We start from the raw sequence: 23,241 nt of genomic DNA on the forward strand, positions 1-23,241 counted from the left end.
GTTGATTTATAGTAATATATGATTTGTACTATTATTAATTTGTACTATTATATTAGTGACTTGCTTGTTTAAATAAAAGCAAAATAAAAAATAACTATACTGTATTTTAATGTGCTTTGACAAAGAATTTGAAGAAGGACTGCTTTAATTAATTGCTTTAATGAATTAAGGATAATACATCATTAGTAATATTAATGTGATCTGATTAATGATACAAATCAAAAAATTAAAAAGCTGATGATTAAATCACTTTTGCCTTCATCTTCTCATGCTGTCTGTGAAAGCGCGTCGCTGTCCTATGCTCCTGCGGAGTATGGCAAAGAGAGTCATGGTTAAGTAGAATAATTCAAGCTTGAACAGCTAGAAAAGCCACAGGAAAAAATTATACACCAATGTGTCAAACATGCTTTTAATACGATTAAATGTTATATGCAAAGTGTAGATATTAATATATTTTACCCAATCAATCAATATTGTAATGTATTATGAATTTACAAAATAATAATAATAATTAAAAGTATGTGTTACCCCTGCGGGCGTTATGTCGGCATCGTTCAATTTTAATTGTGAGACCACGCCCTAAACCCCCACCCCTCCCCATCCACATGCGGGAGGAAGGTTGATGTAGCTTTGTGTTTGGAACATAGACTGTATAAAAACATGGACATAGTGTCTGTGAAGTCACCCGAAGAATCCTGAAGAGCTTTTTTGAAGCTCAAATTGGGCAGAGGCGGCCGTCGCCATCTTGCCATGGCATCACCATGCGACTCTCCCGGATAAATGAAAATGGGCAATAAGGCGGGACCTGGTTGCTGAAACCACACCTGCCTATCTCGACTGCGGTGACAGCAGAAAATCCACCTGTCACTCAAGTTGCCACGCCCTTAATTATGCAAAACGATAAGGCTTAGTAGACACTATTATTTTGATTATTATTTAATGAAAATCCAGACTGCATCAGTAAGAACTTGGTCCTTTGTTCACTTCATTTTATCGTGGATTTGTTTAAAAACAAGGCACAATTCTGAATTTTCATCTGACTATATTGGATCCATAGTAATGTAGTTACACAAGTGTGAGTAACTGTTTTCATTACGTGGTCACTTTCGCTTTGTCTGGTCTTACAGGTAGTTTGATATGTATTGAGTTATTTAAAGCTCAGTCCGTAACGTTTGGTTAAAAATGATCCATAATCAATATTTGAGCAAGTACATTACCAGCTAGTTTTCAAAACTTTCACCTTTCACCTAACCCGATTCGTAACGGTAACCTTATAATAATGTTTTCTAATTTGAGTGGTATGGGTAGGTTTTTGTGGGAAATTGGAGCATGGCACTGCGTCATTACTTTAAGTCTGTAAACATAAAGAAGTTGTTCTGGCTACTATAGGCCAGTGGTTCCCAACTACATTCCTGGAGGCCCCCCAACATTGCACATTTTGCATTTCTCCTTTGTCTAACACACCCATTTCAGGTCTTGGAGTCTATACTAACGAGCTGATGAACTTAATCAGAGGTGGGTAGAGTACCCAAAAACTGTACTCAAGTAAAAGTAAAAGTACTTCTAGAAATATTTACTCAAGTAAAAGTAGTCTTGAATAGTTACTTGAGTAAGAGTAAAAGAGTATCGGATAAAAAATCTACTCAAGTAGTTAGTTACTAGTTACTTTGGGTCATATATACTGAGCCTATTTTTATTTAGATATATAGATAAAATGTATGTAATGTATGTGTGTGTGTATAAATGTATATATTTCATCATCCTTTACTCCAATTTATGTAATTTATTATAAGAGCTTGTCTGTTTACTTAAGTAACAGATATAGGTGTCATGCCATAACATATTTTTAATACGACTGACTTTATATTAAATGTGAATTTAACATTGAAAGTTAATGTGATTTAAATATTGCTACTAATCTTTCATTGTTCAGAAAGAGAGCAAATAACATTTACATTATTAAAGATAATTTTCACTGACAGTCTAGATTTCAATCACTCTCAGAAACTCCCATTAAAATCACTGAAACTGTTAACACTGTGAAATCAATATCTTAATTAAAGATTCGTACACACATCTGCACTTTGTTGTTCCTGCGAGAGAATTCGCCAGAAAGAGGTATTCAGTCAGTGAGCGAGTGAAGGAAGCACCGGCATTTTAGCGATGACTCATCTGAACGCCTCTGATTGGCCAATGCTTTAATAAGCTCAAAAGAATCATGTGTGATTTGTTATAATGCGCAGCGCGGTATAAACGCATCTATCTCTGGCTCAGCACCAGCAAGCGATCACAGATCTGAATTTAGCAGCTGACTTGCACCAGTGTGATTGTATTAAAATTAATAAAATCTTAATCGGCTATTTTTTGTCTTTTGGAAGCTTCATTCAACTTGACTCCCCTCTGTTATAAGCCACACACGTACAACAAACTAATGTCACAGTGGTATCGTGTACTGTAATCGAATGTAGCCCAAGTTATTACCTGTTAAACAGTAGACAGCACACGCGGTGTTCATCTAATAAGGATCTCCATCGCTAGCAAATAATAACCTTTGCAGATTTCAATTCAGTGCAGTTCCAGCCACGTTTTCAACGCTCTTTCTGTTCTTAAACGTTACAACTCCGAGTGAACCACTTCAGATGCTCAGCGCGTGCGGCAGGGAACTGAACGACTCATTCAAACTGATTCATGAACCAATTCACTCGTTTGCCAATTGGTTTGATCAAGCCTTTGAACAGTATTGACTCAAAAGAATGAATCATTCGCGAATGGGCATCGCTCATTGCCCAGAGAAAAGTAGACGGCGCGTTTGGAACAAACTGAAGCATTTATAACATTTATTGCATTAAGATAAAGTAACGAGAGGAGCGTCGCCCACAGTAACGAAGTAAAAGTACAGATTTTCCCCCAAAAATTTACTCAAGTAAGAGTATAAAGTACCCATCTTTAAATATACTCCGAAAAGTATTCGTTACCCCAAAAAATTACTCAAGTAAATGTAACGAAGTAAATGTAACTCGTTACTACCCACCTCTGAACTTGATAAGGTGTGTTTGAATAAAGGAGACATGGAAAACATGCCGTGTTGGGGGGCCTCCAGGAACGTGGTTGGGATCCACTGCTATAGGCTATTTTATGTGCGGATCCTGCAGGTGGTGAATCATTTATAGCCTTTTTTTTCCTCACAGCAGCTAGAATAAGTCATTTTATGATTTTGATGGCAGATTGTAATCCAGAAAGGATTATGTGTTTGTGTGAAACTGAAATCACATGCTGATACACACTATACACATAGTCATGCAATGCTGATGTTGTTATCATTAAGAATTTGGAAAAAAAGTTTAACAATAATAATAATTTGCATGGTTTGATGTGATTCTAACCAATCGCTACACTTGGTCAGACCAAACGTGGTAGACTTGTTACTTGTTCAGATGACAATGTCCAGTGAAAATTCTTATTTGGGTCACATATTCTAAGATGTAGGCTAGAATCTGTGATTGCAAGGTACAGTAAATATTCACACCTGTGCGATGACTGACTGCCACACACACATACTCCTCAAAACATTAGATTCATCCGCGTTGGAGCACAACTCACGCAAGGGAGATAATTCCACACACACAGCTGCAATTACAGGTTCCCTTTCAAGGGAACTTCGAACTGTATCCTCTAGGGGTCCTTATGGGGAACACCTCGTTGTGACACGTGTTTGAAGCATACATTGAAAAAACACCAACTAGTTGGCCGGCGACAGCCTCTGGCGTCACTACCGGCGCGACTATAATCAGGCACCAGGAGAACACGTCATTCTCTTCTTCATCTACACTGACTGTTCTGTCTGAAGCGTGCATCTGAAAGAACCGGTAAGAGCGATCTTTCTCTGTATATCATGGTGACTACTAGCAAGCGTTTAGACAATGTGCATCCGTGTCAGCGTTAATTGACACCCGATGACACACACAATCTTTGCATCATTTGTTTGGGTGAATGAGCTCATGAGAATACAGGTGGATCTGTCTGAATGGTTTAAAGAGGGACTTTCCCTTTCGCGCTCATAATGGCGGCGGACGACAGAGAGTCTCGGGAGGATGATGTTATATCTTTAACACATCCTGATACTGAGGTTAGTGCTCTGCTGGGTTTTTTACCCAGGAAAAGCAGGAGATATTTGAGGATGGTGAAGGAGCTGAGGCTGAGCCTTCTCAATTCTCCTGCCCTGCGTATGTAGAGCTGTTGGAGGTTATGGATCACGCCATGGCAAAGTTGGACTTGCCATGAAAGTACACTGACAAGGTGATGCTGTGAGGCCACAAAAAAACAAAACAAAAAAAAACCTTGATGAGTGTTATCTTTCTGACCATAGCCCTCCAGCTCAAGTTAGCCTTCCATTTCCTGCGTGATCTCCATACAAAGATCAAAAAGAAATGAAAGAGGCCATTTTCTTCTCGCATCCATCGGTTTCGGCATAAGAGTTGTGCCGACATTGAAGCGATGCACGAAAATGGCTATGAGAGGATGCCCCCTGTTGAAAGAGCTTTCTTTCTGTGGGGAGACATCCTCTCTTAATCTCCCTCCTTGCCATCTAAGCCCTTTCAAGAAATACATCTTGCTTAAATGGCAAGGCATACTCAGCAGCAGGTCAGGCTGTGGCTTTATTACACACAATGGTGGTGTTTTAAGCATATCAGACTGATCTGCTAAGAGACCTGGATAAAGGCGAGGGCCTTTCTCCTGATCAAGTAGCTGAGCTGCACCGCACCACAGATCTTTCTCCAGGCTACCAAGCAGGCCGTCCCTGCCAAAAACTATGGTGGCCATGGTGGTAGCTGAGACATCTGTGGAAGAACCTGGCAGACATCGGGAAGAAAGAAAAGGCTTTCTTCTTGATGCTCAGGTTTCGCCTTCTGAACTTTTTGGTATTTCCGATGAGACGGTGATTGAGAGGTTCAGAGAGACGAAGGTGCGCTCCGCTGCTTTCAGGTCCTTCGTTTACCAGACATCCCAACCTGCAAAAAGTCATTTCAGGGAGGTGACCCCCCCCCCAAAAAAAAGGAAGGACATACATCTCAGCTGTAGTCACCTTCTTAGTGAGACTTTGCCTATCTGAATGGGAGAACTGAGATATATTGGAGCAGCCTTCCCTGCGCTTAGCCTCCCTAACATGTTGTGGTCCCTAACAGATATAAAAGCATAAAATATTATTTCTATAAGCTATAGGCCTATGTAATTATTCGTTAATTATGTTTAAATATGTAGATTACTTTTACTATTTATATAATCTGCTTATACAATTTATGTAAACTGCTTTTATTTATTTTCCATTGCAACTTTAAACAGGTCTAAGGAGTTGGTTGTTTTCATGTAGCCTTGGCAAGTAGCCTGAATAATATGCAGATGAAATTAAACGTGTCAACTCATCTCAACATGCCTTTTGCAATCATATAACCCTCCATGGGCAATGCTTGAGCAAGACTGTCATTATGTTTGACACCTATAAGCGCCAGCAAGCGATCACAGATCTGAATTTAGCAGCTGACTTGCACCAGTGTGATTGTATTAAAATTAATAAAATCTTAATCGGCTATTTTTTGTCTTTTGGAAGCTTCATTCAACTTGACTCCCCTCTGTTATAAGCCACACACGTACAACAAACTAATGTCACAGTGGTATCGTGTACTGTAATCGAATGTAGCCCAAGTTATTACCTGTTAAACAGTAGACAGCACACGCGGTGTTCATCTAATAAGGATCTCCATCGCTAGCAAATAATAACCTTTGCAGATTTCAATTCAGTGCAGTTCCAGCCACGTTTTCAACGCTCTTTCTGTTCTTAAACGTTACAACTCCGAGTGAACCACTTCAGATGCTCAGCGCGTGCGGCAGGGAACTGAACGACTCATTCAAACTGATTCATGAACCAATTCACTCGTTTGCCAATTGGTTTGATCAAGCCTTTGAACAGTATTGACTCAAAAGAATGAATCATTCGCGAATGGGCATCGCTCATTGCCCAGAGAAAAGTAGACGGCGCGTTTGGAACAAACTGAAGCATTTATAACATTTATTGCATTAAGATAAAGTAACGAGAGGAGCGTCGCCCACAGTAACGAAGTAAAAGTACAGATTTTCCCCCAAAAATTTACTCAAGTAAGAGTATAAAGTACCCATCTTTAAATATACTCCGAAAAGTATTCGTTACCCCAAAAAATTACTCAAGTAAATGTAACGAAGTAAATGTAACTCGTTACTACCCACCTCTGAACTTGATAAGGTGTGTTTGAATAAAGGAGACATGGAAAACATGCCGTGTTGGGGGGCCTCCAGGAACGTGGTTGGGATCCACTGCTATAGGCTATTTTATGTGCGGATCCTGCAGGTGGTGAATCATTTATAGCCTTTTTTTTCCTCACAGCAGCTAGAATAAGTCATATAACCCTCCATGGGCAATGCTTGAGCAAGACTGTCATTATGTTTGACACCTATAAGACAGGGGTACACTTTCGTGTAGTCTGCCGTAAAATGTGTCTTCTACTTTTTTTGTTTTGTGGCACTCTCCCTCTCCAATGGTGCTCCTGTTTCTAGATAGACCTAACTGATTAATTTTGTCCGGGACAAGAGATAAAAGCCCGCCCACACTGACAATTGATTGGTTGATTTGCAGAAACAGGCCAATCAGGATGCTCTCTGTCTTACATGCGCTTCGCACACACGCACATTAGCACACACACGCAAGGTCTCTCGCTCCCTCTCCGCCGTGCGTGCGCTACACGGTTTGAAACACAGTATCTGTTTCGCATGCGCGCTTTTGCTCGCTCGGTCTAGATTCCGGGAGATTTTAACTAATTTGCGGGTCTCAGGGAGCCGCTTTCACTATGCGGGAGACTCCCGGAACTTCCGGGAGACTTGGGATGTCTGGTTTACTAAATGCATTTTTGAAGGTTCAGGTCTGAGGTCATGAGGTTCAGCACCTCTGCGATGCTTAGGAACCTTTAGGTGCACACGTTTAGCTCTGTGTACTTTTTGTAAACCACATGGTGGTCAGTGTGCACATGAACACTTTGCGCACTTTCTAAAATCCACGTAAGTGGTAAGTGGTGCACTTTCTGAAATCCTGTACGGTGAGGGTTACGTGTTCCGCCTCATTCCCTTTCTTGAGATGATTAGACGTTGGTTCCTTGGGCTCCATTCAGCCAGTGTGTATTTGTTTATACACTTCAAGCATCGCTTCCCTCAACATGAGGGGGTATTTGGGTGGTAGTTTAGGAGTGACCCCCTTTTCCAAGAAGGGTCACCTATGAGTGTGCTACTCTGAGCTCGGAGTTGTCCTTTCATATGAGACTGAGTTCTCTGTTTTTTCCCCAGAGCACTCCAGCATTATTTCCACAGATCGAGTTGATGACTCTCAAACATACTGTTTTTCAGATGCACCATTCCATCTATGAGGTGCTCTATCAGAGTGCCACGAGAGCCCCTCCTTAGAACAGTATTTGAAAATCCATGCTATGCTATGGTTAGTGTGTACGTGAAGTCTTTGCACACTTTCTGAAATCCACACTGTGGTAAGTTCACACACCATAGTATTCTGTGTTCTTTCTAAAATCCTATATGGTGAGGGCTTAATGTGGTTGTTTCGTGCCCTTTCTTGAGTTGGTAAAAGCCCATCTTGTGCGCCACTCCACCTATGTATCCTCAGATACCTATCTAAACAGGGTGTTGCTACTAGGGATCTGTTGAGACAGCTCTTTCAGCAAGCTTATGCGAAAGCTAGCGGTAGCCCCTGTGTGACGGGCAGGACTTAGTATAAAATGCTAGGTTCTTAGCTGTATCCCTTTAAAGGAATCTTTCCTGATTCCAAGCCTTCAGTTCTACCCCGGGCCGAGGCCCTAACAATTAAGTTGGGTATTTAGCTTAGGCCTTTTGGCCGTAAGGGGTAATGTCACAGACAGCTGTCTAAACGTCCCAGGGGCAACTCCCATGGACATGGTAGAGTTGTTACTTAGTGTTCGCTATGATTCTGGCCTGCACTCCCCTCAGCATGGTGCCGTGGGTATACTGTTCCCCATAGTGACCCCTAGAGGACACAGTTCGAAGTTCCCTTGAAAGGGAACGTCTCGGGTTATGAATGTAACCATGGTTCCCTGAGTAGGGAATGAGACACTGCGTTCTCTAGCTTCCTGCCATGCTTCGGACGCAAGCTTCAGACGAAGAAATGAATGAAGTGTTCTCCTGGTGCCTGTTTATAGTTGCGCCGGTAGTGACGTCAGAGGCTGTTGCCGGCCAACAAGTTGGTGTTTTTTAAATATATGCTTCAGACAAGGGTCATGACAAGGTGTTCCCCATAGCGACCCCTAGACAACGCAGTGTCTCATTCCCTACGCCATGGTTACATTCGTAACCCGAGACGTTTTCAAACAGATGGCAACAAAGAGGCAAAACTTACGGACTGCAGCTTTAAGCATTTTTGACCTAACACATAGCCGCTTGTTTCCCACAGCCTTATGCTCTATATGTTAAATTGTTTCCCAAAGAAAATCATTATAAGGAAAACACTGAATCATAAAGCGGATTGCGTTAATCTTCCTTACTCATCTGCTTGCCTATGTAAACTATGCATCATTAATATAGTGGTTATTGATTTGATCTTTTGATATTACGGTTTTAAATATATTACGGCACTTTAAGTGTTTTTACGTTTGTCGCACCGTTTAATAACTGAAATATTGCCGCAGGTGCTTACTATGGATTGCAAATGGCCAAAACCTGAATTTTGTTCACATACCTTTTTTTTTATTTTTAGGTGGTCTAAATATTTGAGTCTGTGAAAAAGATGGAAAACTGATAGGTTTGTGCTGCAGTTCTATGGATTTTTTGTCCTCGAGGTCTTCGAGCCGGTCACTTGACCGAAAGCTATCAATTCAAACAGAGCGTTTTGATGTGTGGGGTTAAAACGGAAAACAGAACAGTTTATTACTTCTTAAATATGATGTTTTTGATGTAAGGATCTTGATAATATAATAAGTGGACCTCAGATTTAATTTTAAAAAGTAACAAATAATATTTGTACTTTTGGCTGTACTATTTGTATTGTGTGGTAAAAGCAATAAGGTACTTGAGGGGTGCTAAAGATGGCTGCACTTGGTTCATAGTCTGTTAATGTTATAGTCTATAAGGTCTATAGTCATGGCTGAGGGCGTTGTTAGGGTGTTGTTATGCACAACAAAAAGTGATATATCATGGCTTCTAGTACCTTATTGCATAATTAAAATATTATTTTTAAAAAGAAGTTTTAAGATAAAGTAAAATGCATAGCTAACCCAAAAATTTGATTTACTTTATTTACTCGTCATCTACCTGAATCTTCATAATCCTCCTTTTCTGCTCCATGGAAAAAGTAAAAGTGTATATAGGTTTGGAACACTATAAAGGTGAGTAAATCATTGCCTTAAATCTGTGTGACTCAGAGAGACCTCTGACCTTTGAGTTTGATTGGCCCCAGCGTCACAGTATTGGTGTGGTAGGTGCTGTCAAGGGATCTCTTGCGACGGAAGTGGCAACCTTGGCGGCAGCGAGAGTTGTAATAGTTATCAGGGCAGATGATCACCTTACACTGCAGGTACACATAGGCATGAGTCTGGAGGAACTTGAAAGCCTGGAAATTGAACCGAGCATAGTAGTGCTGACCGCTGGTGTAGGAATAATATGTGTTGTCTCTGGGACATCTACAAATGACAAAATAAGAGAAATACAATTTGGATACAATTAAAACTACAGTCAAACTATTACTGCTATTAAAAAACAAAAAAACATATTTAGACTAGGAGCAAAATAATTCTTACTAATGCGGTCTACCCACCCCAAATGATTCTACTGTTGCATATGATGTTGGAGTCACATTTGAGGCTACTTTTACATTTAAGATATAGTTAATGCAACAAACAGAAAAGTTTTTCTCTTGCGTTATTTTATTTTTGTAAGTTTCATGTATACACGACAGCTTTCTCTTCTCCAGACTGTAATTATATATTTGTTTTATATCACAATATAATATCGATATCACCTGGACAGTGTAAAATATTGTGATATGAATTTTAGCTCATATCGCCCACTTCTACCATGTACTACACACACTCATGATGTCATGTTTTCAAAGATTTCTGTATTGGATGTTTACACGGAAATGATAACAGTGCCTTTTTCAGAAACTTGCACTTTGAAATCTGTTTTCAAAAATATGCATTTTCAGTCCCCAAAACAAACAGTCAAAATGCATAAAAAGTTTAAAATTTTTGGCTGAAAACATTGTGGTGTAAACAGCCCCTAAAAATGAAAACGTCTCACCCATTACGCAGCAGGTCATAGGAGCGATCTTTGAAGTCATTGGGATTTGGAGACGCTACACAGGTGTCCAGAAAGAGATCCAGACTGTTGTCAGGCCTGTTTAGTGCGACCTGAATGTACAGAAGCTGATTCAGGTTTACTTCAAATGGAGAGTCATAAATTTTCCGGTCGAAATTGCTGGATGAGTAGAAGGCTATGTTGGCCCCAAAGTGGCCCGTTCCTGTGATGTTGGCATTGATGTTCTCCCTGGCCTTGTAGAATATCTGCACCATGGTGTCTGGCTCCATTCGGCAGCCCACGCGTAGCAGGAACTGTGACTGACGAGTGATTTGACCCGATCGAGACTGAGAAGCCCGCACATTGTTGTAGTAGGACACATTACTATTCATCATCTAAAGAAAAAGAAAGAGAGAGAGTGATGTTTTTTGGTAAACATGCCTCCCAACAATGCATGCAGTTAGGGTGTCTAACTAATCTGACAAAGAAAATTCATGCATTAAAAGCTGATAAGCAGCTACTAGTTTTCAATTCTGGCATATGTGTAAGATCATACCTCTTTGACGGTTCCACAAGCATTAAGTGGGAAGCTGAACATAACTTCAGAACTGCTAATAGTGGGTCTGCAAAGATGGTCATTCACATAAAGGTCACTTCCATTCAACCCGAGTGAATTCAGGTAAGACCTCTGAATGACAATGGTCATGTTGTCTGAGGAACAATTCACATGTTCTGCAATACAAGAGTTTCATCCCTCAATGTCATTTTGCATGTTTAAAGTATTTATTTAAATTCAAAAAGACAAAGATGTTTGTACCCCTTTTTATTGTATTTTTTAATTTTACTGAGAGGAAATTAAAAACTAGTTTTGCTTCACTTGTAGGAGGGAGCTTTTAATGTGAGAAACTGGCATACCCAATGAAGCCATTAATATGTATATGGTTATTAATAAGTGTGTGACTGCTACAGGAAAATGAGCCTCCCTCTACATGCAGAAAAGCTAAGGAAAGTTTGACATAAAAATAAGAGAATAATAGTTGTACCTTTTGCAGGTCGTGGCGAAATGGTTGTACTTGAGCAGTAATCTGTATAAAGAAAAAGGATAAATCTTAATGAAAGAAACATTAGGAAGTCAATTCAGTTTCTGGAAATAAATTGAAATAATGCATAGCCTTTTGCTCAGTACCAGAGAGATTTGTGTGTAGTGACTGATCTTGAAGTGTCTGATAAAAAGGAACTCACAGCTGTAGTCGGAACAACAGTTACTGTAGTACCAACAGGAGTATTCACATGAACAACTGCCATGGGAGTATCCGCAGTTATTCATGCATGAATTGTAATCTAATAATAAGAAAAATGTATTCTTGGATTATTATGAGTCAGGATGGGAATCATAATAAATTAACGGGTTGTCTATTTACACTATGTAAAAATAGCTTGCCTTGTTGGCAGAGACTATTTACATAAACCTCACACAATAATGTCAGATATTTATGCCTAGTATTTTACACAATGTTAAATTGAATTTACCTGTGATCCATGATCCAGTGGAAATTTCTGTAAAGCCAATATTACGTGTATGGTTATTAATACAGTAAGTCTGTGACTACTTCAGGGAGATCAGCCTCCCAAATGCAGGATACATGGGACAGGTTTGAATTTGACCAACAAATAATAGAATCATAGGTTTACCTGTTGTAGGCTGTGGCAAACTGGTTGTACTTGAGCAGTAATCTGTTTAAAGGAAAAGGATAGATCTACATGAAAAAACATCAGGAAGTCAACTCAGTTTCTGGAAATAAATTGAAAGAATGCATAACCTTCTGCTCAATACCAGAGAGATTTGTGTGTAGTGACTGATCTTGAAGTGTCTGATAAAAAGGAACTCACAGCTGTAGTCGGAACAACAGTTACTGTAGTACCAACAGGAGTATTCACATGAACAACTGCCATGGGAGTATCCGCAGTTATTCATGCATGAATTGTAATCTAATAATAAGAAAAATGTATTCTTGGATTATTATGAGTCAGGATGGGAATCATAATAAATTAACGGGTTGTCTATTTACACTATGTAAAAATAGCTTGCCTTGTTGGCAGAGACTATTTACATAAACCTCACACAATAATGTCAGATATTTATGCCTAGTATTTTACACAATGTTAAATTGAATTTACCTGTGATCCATGATCCAGTGGAAATTTCTGTAAAGCCAATATCACGTGTATGGTTATTAATACAGTAAGTCTGTGACTACTTCAGGGAGATCAGCCTCCCAAATGCAGGATACATGGGACAGGTTTGAATTTGACCAACAAATAATAGAATCATAGGTTTACCTGTTGTAGGCTGTGGCAAACTGGTTGTACTTGAGCAGTAATCTGTTTAAAGGAAAAGGATAGATCTACATGAAAAAACATCAGGAAGTCAACTCAGTTTCTGGAAATAAATTGAAAGAATGCATAACCTTCTGCTCAATACCAGAGAGATTTGTGTGTAGTGACTGATCTTGAAGTGTCTGATAAAAAGGAACTCACAGCTGTAGTCGGAACAACAGTTACTGTAGTACCGACAGGAGTAGTCACATGAACAACTGCCACGGGAGTATCCGCAGTTATTCCTGCATGAATTGGAATCTAATGATCAAATAAATGTATTATTATAATATTATGAGTCAGGATGTAAACGGTAACAGTGTCTGTTTATACTATTCTATTTATTCCTAAGTGCAAATAGCCCACCTTGTTGGTAGATGCCATTTACACAAACTCCACCCACCAATGTCTGGTACTTATGCCTAACAGGTGTTTAATAAGAATGTGTCCATGGGTAGGGGTAGGGATGATATTGTCCCAATAAGCCAGCATCCGTTTAAACTTTAATGAATATACTCATGTATCATCAATGTTATAATTACATATAATATGTGTATAACATATTTTATAATGTAGCATTACAATACAGAGGTGCAAATAGTATCTGCCACTATTTTCACTAAGTATAAATGTCATCTACACTTATTTGAAAAAAACAACAACAACATTGTCATAAATTAAACAATTATTTTCTCCATTTAAATTAACCTAATTAGTTCTGCTTCCTTGGTTCTATAAATTATTTTTTAAATACTTCTGAGAAAGAAACATAAATTGTAAAATGTATGATTAAAAAAAGAAAGAAATTGTTCTTTTAACTGCAAAGAGCAATTTAATGTTCCTTAGAACTCATTCTAAAAGGACAGGTTTAATTGTTCCAGCTGCTGTAAGAAGAAGCTACAAACAATCCACCACCTACAGAATCCTCACATGCAATATAGTCTAGCTGGGACTCCTTTATATATACAGACGTGATGTAATGACACAAAGACAAACAGCTGCAAGCTAGTATTTCCCTTGAAAACCTACCACTAGAACACATTATTACAAGCTTACAGTCATGAATCTGGTCTATTTAAGGATATAGTAACACTGCTGGTTAAGTACATGCTCAAAAATGGATTTAGGATCATTTTAAATTTATAAAAAGTTATGGTTTGAGGTTTTAAAGTAATTATTTTATGTTTCACAAAGAAGAATCACCTCGGACATTCATTTGGTTATATTTATTATATTCTTGATTCGGTTAATAAAAAGAACCATTTATTTGTTCAGGGATAAAACTAAACTCAGTGTTGAATGCATGTACAAAAAACAATGTTGTAATTGAGCATTCATTCTAGTATTGTTTGAAAAGTGAAATTATTTCTATTTGTCTTTTTTATTTGCTTACCTACAAAGACCCAGTTTGCATGAAATCCTTTGCTTGTTGAACTGCTGTCACTGTAGAAATACACAGTCAGATCATTGTTGCTGGATTTGAAAGACTGGCTCCTGTACTCCCGTATTTCTCCCAGTAAGGGGTGGGAGGTTGAAGGACCATCATATACTTTGATGTAATCACAGCATGTTTCCAAACTACAGCAGCAAAAAGAGATGAGAGAGAAAACAAATGCAAATATGTTTTTTAAACCAAATTAATACTTTGGTCACAGACTATTTCAAAACATGAATCCTGTCACAAATCCTGTCCGTGGTTTTCTGTCTGTTTGCCACCAGATGTTGCCTTCTAGTTACATTGACTCTCACACCACACAACCCCAGACTTGTAACGAGGAGTCAGAGGCGTTCGGATCCATGTGCAGAATTTTATCAAGAGAATGGTCATACAGGCAGAAATCAGGAACGGCGTCAGGTGTGTTAGGGATATCCAGAATCATTAACGGTAACAAGCAGAGATCGGGGCAGGCAGCAGAGAATCAGAGTCGGTTACACAATCCAAGATCAGACATGGGAAAAACAAACACAAGGGAAAACGCTTGGAAATGCTAGACAGGCTATACAAGACTTCGCAGTGAGTGAGAGTGAGTGTGCTGCTTTTATGTGTGTGTAAATGAGGTGCAGGTGTGGCAAGGAAATTGGCTGATGAATGAGGTGCAGGTGTGGCAGGGTGATTGTAATGCAGTGACTCATTGGTAATGTAGTTCGGGTGTGGTGCAACAGTATGAGAGGTGCTAGTGACCAAGTGACATCTGGTGGTTGATGGGTGGAATGGTCCTGAGTGGAGTGCCCTCTACTGAAGTTCATGGACACTCCATCTAATGATCGTGACATAGCCCCCTCCCCCAAAGGAGCGGCTTCCAGACGCTCAAAACAATCTAGGAGGGCGGTGGAGCGAAAGCGGAACAGGAGGAGGAATGGAGGGCTAGGTCCATGAGGAAGTGCAGTGGTCGGGGACCGGGGCAGAGCAGCCAGAACTGGAGCCCTTCCTGGGCCTTACTCGGGAAAACAGGAGCCCCTCCTGGGCCTGACATAGGAAACAGGGGCCCGCCATGGGTTTAACTCGGGAACAGGATTAAACTCGGGAACAAGGGTCCACCAAGGCAGAGCAGGTGGCGTGGGAGCCCACCAAAGCAGAGCAGGTGGAGCTGGAGCCCACCAGGGAGGAGTAGAGGACCACCACAGCCGAGAAGATGGGACAGAAGCCCACCAGGGTGGAGCAGAGGACCAACACAGCTGAGAAGACGGGACAGAAGCCCACCAGGGCGGAGCAGAGGACCACCATAGCTGAGCAGACGAGACAGAAGCCCACCAGGGCGGTGCAGAGGACCACCACAGCCGAGCAGACGGGACAGAAGCCCACCAGGGCGGAGCAGAGGACCACCACAGCCGAGCAGACGGGACAGAAGCCCACCAGGGTGGAGCAGAGGACCACCATAGCTGAGCAGACGAGACAGAAGCCCACCAGGGCGGTGCAGAGGACCACCACAGCCGAGCAGACGGGACAGAAGCCCACCAGGGCAGAGCAGAGGACCACCACAGCCGAGCAGACGGGACAGAAGCCCACCAGGGCGGAGCAGAGGACCACCACAGCCGAGCAGACGGGACAGAAGCCCACCAGGGCGGAGCAGAGGACCACCACAGTGGAGTCGATGGCGCAGGAGAGCAAGTCTGCTCAGGTGGGACTGAAACAGAGAACATAAACAGGTTAATAGCCGCCTCTGTGGCCGTGATGAGATGGTAGCTGGCCTCCGTGGCCATGACAGGGTAGGCGGTGAGTTCATGGAGGACCTCCATGGCCATGACAGGACAGACAGAGAGTTGGTGGAAGGTCTCCGTAGCCCTGACCGGAATGATTGAGAGCTCATAGACGGCCTCCATGGCCGTGAAAGGATAGGACAAGAGGTCTGAGATGTGAGGAGGCTCTGGGAGCTCGGCTGAGATGTGACGAGGCTCTGGTAGATCTGTGGTGACTTGACTGTGCTCATGAAGATCGTTGGTGACTTGACATGGTTCCTGAGGATCAACTGTGACTTGACTTAGTTCATGGAGGTAAATGGTGACTTGACTTTGCTCATGAAGATCATTGGTGACTTGACTTTGCTCATGAAGATCATTGGTGACTTGACTGTGCTCATGAAGATCGTTGGTGACTTGACTTGGTTCCTGAGGATCAACTGTGACTTGACTTAGTTCACGGGGGTTACTGGTGACTTGACTTTGCTCATGAAGATCATTGGTGACTTGACTGTGCTCATGAAGATCGTTGGTGACTTGACTTGGTTCCTGAGGATCAACTGTGACTTGACCTAGTTGGTTAATTGTGACTTGACTTTGCTCATGAAGATCATTGGTGACTTGACTTTGCTCATGAAGATCATTGGTGACTTGACTGTGCTCATGAAGATCGTTGGTGACTTGACTGTGCTCATGAGGATCAACTGGAACTTGACTTGGTTTCTGAGGATCAACTGTGACTTGACTTGGTTCCTGAAGATCAACTGTGACTTGACTTGGTTCCTGAAGATCAACTGTGACTTGACTTGGTTCCTGAAGATCAACTGTGACTTGACTTGGTTCCTGAAGATCAACTGTGACTTGACTTGGTTCCTGAAGATCAACTGTGACTTGACTTGGTTCCTGAAGATCAACTGTGACTTGACTTAGTTCACGGAGGTTAATGGTGACTTGACTTTGCTCATGAAGATCATCGGTGACTTGCTTTGGCTCGTGAAGTTTAACTGTGGTTTTACTTGACTCATGGGTGTTAATGGTGACTTGACATGACTCTGGATGGTCAGCGGAGACTTGACCTGACTCTGGATGGTCAACGGTGACCTGACTAGACTCCGGGAAATCAACAGGGACCTGATCAACGGTGACCTGACTAGACTCATGTAGTTTAACTGTTGTTTCACTTGACTCTGGAAAGTCGACGGGGACCTGACTTGACTCTGGAAAGTCGACGGGGACCTGACTTGACTCTGGAAAGTCGACGGGGACCTGACTTGACTCTGGAAAGTCGACGGGGACCTGACTTGACTCTGGAAGATCAACTGCGGCTGGCATATTGCGCAGCTGCTCCGGGCTGGCGGCTATCTTGTGCAGCGGCGCTGGGCTGGTGGCTATCTTGTGCAGCGTCACTGGGCTGGCGGCCATCTTGTGCAGCGGCGTTGGGCTGGCGGTCATCTTGTGCAGTGGCGCTGGGCTGGCGGCCATTTTGTGTAGAGACTTTGGGGCTTCAATGCTGTCCTCCGCCTCTCCCACAGTGAACGGAGAGTCACATAATATCAGTATATAGTCCATGATGTCCCTTAAACTGCCCTTAAAATCCCCTCCAGGTAACAATGATTTAGTTGGTTCACTGAGTCCAAAACGGAACAAGTCCTTAAACAAAACTTCATCATAGTACTGTACTTGATATGATAGCTCACAGAACTGTTGAACATACTCTTCAGTAGATAGGGCTCCTTGACGAAGGTGCAATAGCTGATCTACTGGGTCAACGATAGAGTGGGAGAGTTGATATGCTGACCTTGAAGTGGGAACAGATATCTCAGTAACGAGAGCATACCGGGCTGCTGGATCCTGGTATGGTGAAGTCTTCTGTAACGAGGAGTCAGAGGCGTTCGGATCCATGTGCAGAATTTTATTAAGAGAATGTTCATACAGGCAGAAATCAGGAATGGCGTCAGTTGTGTTAGGGATATCCAGAATCATTAACGGTAACAAGCAGAGATCGGGGCAGGCAGCAGAGAATCAGAGTCGGTTACACAATCCAAGATCAGACATGGGGAAAAACAAACACAAGGGAAAACGCTCGGAAATGCTAGACAGGCTATACAAGACTTCGCAGTGAGTGAGAGTGAGTGTGCTGCTTTTATGTGTGTGTAAATGAGGTGCAGGTGTGACAAGGAAATTGGCTGATGAATGAGGTGCAGGTGTGGCAGGGTGATTGTGATGCAGTGACTCATGGGTAATGTAGTTCGGGTGTGGTGCAACAGTATGAGAGGTGCTAGTGTCCAAGTGACATCTGGTGGTTGATGGGTGGAATGGTCCTGAGTGGAGTGCCCTCTACTGAAGTTCATGGGCACTTCATCTAATGATCGTGACAAGACTACATTTGCCATCATCCATTGCACTGATTACACACAGAGCTGCAACCAATCAAACACAATTTATAAGCCATGGACGTCTTCTTCCTGATCACCAAGTACTGTTTAGCTTTTATTGCTCTCCAAGTGATGGAGCAATTCTGAGTTTTCTGAGTCAAAGTCTAGTTTAATCCTGTTTATTGTGGATTAGAAGCCTTGCATATGGATCCACACTTTTCCTCTGTTCACTCCGTAACAGATGCTCCACAAACTTTTTTTTTTACCTTTTTTTTCCTTGAGAAAATGTTTCACCTCATAAATTAAGAGATTAAAGCCCATCTTTCAAGTTGAAGATCCCTGTGAATGAACGTGTAGATAAATAGTGTAGGAACTTGATTTCCGTGAAGAAATTAAGCATAAATGTGCATTAAAAAAGTTTTTTTAAAACAAATTGTTAGTAAAATTACTTCTGCTGTCAAAAAACGCTCTGATCGGAAGTGAGGCAACGGCCGGTAAATATCATCTCTTCATAATGGAGTCAGACAGTGAAGAGGTTGCAGTTGGGGTTAATGTCAACTCTTACGATGGGCCATTGCCATTTAATTATGAGCCACCTAGGCGAGAGAGGGGTCAGGCAGAGTTAAGGAGAATGGTAAATGGACAGAAGAGAGAGATAGAGTTGTGGTGTGAGGAGAATCAGTGGAGTGACCACAGGCTATAGCTAATTGTGGCTAACGTTGTCTCCATGTTTATCACAATGCAGTATCTTTAATAAATCATATTTAGCAATATTGCTGTCGACATCAAGCATCCATGTAGATTGTCACCATCAATGCCAGCAACATGTGTCTTAAAATGTTTAATTTAGATCCCAGATTTTAAATGAATGCTGTAGGCTGTAGGCTATAGCTTACATCTGTGACGGTCAGCTAGTTCTGGACAGGGATGGAAATGCTGTGCATTTCTGCACAACATAATTTATCGTGAAATTTTGTAGAAATTGCTAACTGATTTTTAATCAGTAACTGCTTTTAGACCTAGGTGTCCGCATGTTCTGCTTCTGCAGATGTCAAGCGTTTGGGCCGTATATCTGAACAACGTAACCGGCCAGCTGGAATTCCGAACTTAACCGGCTGTTATACTACTCCCCTCTTAGTATTTCCGATGGACATTATGTAAATGAGCTCGCATGTACTGCGGAGTACGTGTATGAAAGCAGTTAGTATTCCGGTTAGGACGGGAATATGCTGTTCATGTAAATACAGTCATTGTTACAAAAACCTATCATAATAACGATAACGACAAACTCTCTTTTCTGTTAACACCTCTCAGACTGCGTAAACCCGGGGTGCTCAACACTACCCCTGACAATCGACTGTCCTGCAAAGTTCAGCTCCAATCCTAATCAAACACACCTGAAGCAACTAATTAAGGTCTTCAGGCTCACTAAAAATTAAAGGCAGATGTGTTTGATTAGGATTGGTGCTAAACTTTGCTGGACAGTCGATCGCCAGGAGCAGGGTTGGGCACCCATGACCTAAACCCACACTGAGAACCAAGGCGGCAGCGCCTATGTTTGACTGTTGTTACGTCATATGACGCATTTTCTGGGAAAAGTCATTTTTTTGGAGTGTAGCTTAGAATAGGTACACTTTTTTCTTAATTTCTGCCCGTGGGTGTTGTAAAACATATGTATTCTTATGTATGTCTTTTCATAGAAGATTCTGTATAAATTAAGTTATACATTAAATTGAAAGATGGCCTTTAAATTACATAATTATATCCCTATGCCAAAAATCTGAAGTAAAAAAATATAGAGATGGCAGTAGATAATGAATTTTTCTTACGAAACACTGTTGAAGGTCAGTGACACTTTCATTCTCTCTGTGCTATGAATGGTCCAGGTGCATCGTGAGTTATCAGGGTAGTTATTAGGGTACCGGGGACTGGATAAATCACCCCTCCTATTTGTTATTTGGCCACCACATGATTGTGCACATAGATCTGGAAAACAGAGAAAAAGATCATCATAATTTAACACGAAGACTCACTTGTGGAGAGAAAAAAAACATAGATGGAACATTTAGTGAAATGCAGCCAGTTATAAAAACAAAATAAATATATCACGTGAATTGATGTTCAGCATTATTCAAACATCTATAGCCATGTTACACACACACACACACACACACACACACACACACACACACATATATGTGCCATGTATTTAATGTTTTTTTTTCCTATTCATGATTACAGAGTTAGCTTTATGAACTATACATTTTGTGTATCACTTGAGTGAAACACATGATGTTCAAACTAGCAACTGGTTTTGAAATATTGCAAATTCAGTACAATATTCAGTCTTCAGTGAACAATAATCTTACCTTGAAAGGCAGTAAGAAACAGACAGAGAAGGAGCCTCAGAGCCTTCATCTTTCTCTTCTGATGAAGTTTGTTTTTTAAATTTTCAACCATCACTTATATATTTAAAATGACAAGGGGGAGGTCCTTATGACACATGAACAGAAAAAGCTATATAGATCAGCACAATCATGGAAAGTTGCATAATATGCATTTTTAGTGTATTGTGTGTATTAATTTATCAATATTTCTGTTGACTCAATGTTTGTGATTATGAAGTAATTGTTAATGAAGTTATATTGTACACAAAGTTGATCAAAGTTGTTAATATTACATTACAAAAAATATGTCCAGTTTCACAAAAATATTAAATTAATGTATGAAATAAAAGAGAGAGTAGCCTAAGCCATATGACATGAAAGTAGCGCCAGTTACCCAAAAGAAATGAATGGTCTGAGATATGTACTATGTACGACAGCGATTATTTGAAAACATTAGACTGTTAAATGCTGCATAACCAGCGCTACTTTCTGTTATGTGCAGAAGAAAGCAGGCTGAGATAAGGATTTAGTTGCAGGTTTTCTTCTTAAAGTAACAAAGAAAACAAACGAGGTGCAAAAACAAATACAAAGAATCTACACAAAGCACACGTGATAGAGCCCCCAGTTTAATGAGTGGGTTGCAGAAAACAAAAACGCAAACCAAAAGTCCAGGGATTTTGTTGATGATTTCACATGATCTAGGATTGTTAGGTTCTTCGTAGTTAATCCTGGAGTTGCGGTCATAGCAAAAGATCTATTAGCGCAAACAGGCTCAGAAGAAGGTTTATTTCACAAAAACAGGATTAGATTGTATAATTTAAAAATGAAAAATGAAGATGACACTGAAAGTCTGTCCCAGCCACTACTATTTACTTACAAGAGCAATATACTAAACCAGGAAAATAAATATTCAATAGTAATAATAATAATAAACAATTTTAAAATGATTTTCAAAAATAATTAAAACGTGTAATCTAATAGACGTGGCCAATTTTAGTCATTGAGGAATTTATTCAAAAAGGGAATAATAATCTCACAATTTTATTGTAGTCACGCACACATTGTGTACAGTTTATCCAAGCCATGAATTTGAATGGTTAACTATAATGTGGGCTTTGATGCATAACAGGAGACGCAGAGCAATTCTCAAATCTCAAAAATCTTTTATGATGCACATTTAATTTTTAACACAGTAATGTCTTAAAATAGACCTTATGGATTACGAAACTTTAACCAATGATAGTCACATATAACAAATCCTCTTCAAAATTTAATGAATCGCTAATTACAATACACTTGACATTGAAAATGCAAAGCCTGTTTAAAAATAGTCATTTAACAAACAGTTTCAGATGTTATTTACCTTTATGTCATTTTGCTTCGCTTTTTCCTTGATTGTGATTATTTGAGGTCATTACATTGTTGTCTTTCAGGAGGATAGTGTAGCAAAGGTGGAATGGGGGATGTGGGGAGGGATCGAGGGCTAGGCCTGTGGAGAAGAAGAGGGCCTATAGACTGTGGCAGAGCAGGTTTCTACAGAAGTTCTTTCAGCAGGCAGATCTGGGAATTGTGCTCACCTGGCTTTGTGATCCTTTCATTGGTGAATTACTTTCCCTGGAAGCTGAGCTAGTATGAGGAATCCAGTGCCTTTTCATGTACATGCTAGAGAATCATTTTTGAAACATGACATGATTTTGGTAAAATTGCTGAATATTTTATTTCTGATAAAGACTTAGTCTCCCGCCCACCCTCAACACTCCATTAACAATCTTTTTTTTTTTATGGCTTATGTATTTCAGTGCTGTTGTACTGTCAGAGTACTGTCAGCAAATGCAACATTCACTTCTCCTTTGTCATCCAGTAGCCTGAGATAAGATACAGCCCTGTAGAGAAGTTGTAACTCTGCAGATGCTACGTTCCCGAAATCTTTACTTGTTGTGAATCTCATGTTTTATACAAAAGGTGTTCAAACTCTGTAAAAAAAAAATGGCAGACCTCTCCAACTCAAATTTTCTAGTGACCAATTACATCTCAGATTTTCTATTTGCCTAAATGATTTACTGTGAATTTAACTTGTGGAAATAATCTGTTAACATTGGTTCACTCAGAAATATGTTAAAATATTTTAAATTATTGTAGCAATTGTTTATTTCTCACTATTCCAAGAGACAAAATACATTAAGCTAAATACAGAACACAAAATCAGGTCCACATCAGACACTCTCATCTGACCCACATACTGTATGGATCGATGGCACTTGATGGTCTGCTCCTTTTTGCCAGATTTGGGCCACAAGCAAGCCAAAGTAAGGCCCAGTGTCAGCCATGAATAAACCAAATAAAGCAGAACTGGCCCAAATCAGGGCCATATTGACTTTAATGCTGACCCAGATCTGGCCCAGATCCAACACATTGCTCCGGCACATGTACCGTGAAGGATAATGGCACTTGGGCGGTCCGCTCCTGTTTGCCAAATTTGGACCACAAGCAAGCCAAAGGAAGACCCAATATCAGCCATGAATAAATCAAATTAAGCAGAACTGCTTATATTGATTTTAATTCTGGCCCAAATCTGGCCCAGATCAAAT

The 23,241-nt window shown here is 40.6% G+C and overlaps 1 protein-coding gene across 2 annotated transcripts; it reads right to left on the minus strand.

Moving 5' to 3' along the window:
* Positions 1–161: 161 nt before the first annotated feature.
* On the minus strand, positions 162–20,695 carry LOC132113203 (deleted in malignant brain tumors 1 protein-like). Of its 2 annotated transcripts, XM_059521021.1 has the most exons (13): positions 20,636–20,695; positions 20,096–20,252; positions 14,108–14,292; positions 12,877–12,975; positions 12,679–12,720; positions 12,229–12,327; positions 12,031–12,072; positions 11,581–11,679; positions 11,382–11,423; positions 10,895–11,070; positions 10,342–10,733; positions 9,478–9,722; positions 162–304 (listed from the first exon to the last, which is right to left on the minus strand). In XM_059521021.1, the coding sequence occupies exons 1-13, from the start codon at positions 20,682–20,684 to the stop codon at positions 297–299; spliced, it is 1,635 nt and encodes a 544-aa protein (XP_059377004.1). In that variant the 5' UTR covers positions 20,685–20,695; the 3' UTR covers positions 162–296. The 2 variants fall into 2 exon arrangements, with proteins under 2 accessions (XP_059377004.1, XP_059377005.1); XM_059521022.1 differs by lacking the exons at positions 11,581–11,679; positions 12,031–12,072; positions 12,229–12,327; positions 12,679–12,720.
* Positions 20,696–23,241: the final 2,546 nt, after the last annotated feature.

Source organism: Carassius carassius, chromosome 32 (genome assembly GCF_963082965.1).
Source record: "Carassius carassius chromosome 32, fCarCar2.1, whole genome shotgun sequence".
Taxonomy (NCBI): Eukaryota; Metazoa; Chordata; class Actinopteri; order Cypriniformes; family Cyprinidae; genus Carassius; species Carassius carassius.

Excerpts from the sequence above, each read along its gene's own strand:
- LOC132113203 (XM_059521021.1), bottom strand. The coding sequence starts at position 20,684 with ATGAAGGCTCTGAGGCTCCTTCTCTGTCTGTTTCTTACTGCCTTTCAA. Across the intron at positions 20,253-20,635 it reads GTTTCTTACTGCCTTTCAAG|ATCTATGTGCACAATCATGT; the intron begins GTAAGATTATTG and ends TCTGTTTTCCAG. Across the intron at positions 14,293-20,095 it reads CTGACCTTCAACAGTGTTTC|TTTGGAAACATGCTGTGATT; the intron begins GTAAGAAAAATT and ends TTGCTGCTGTAG.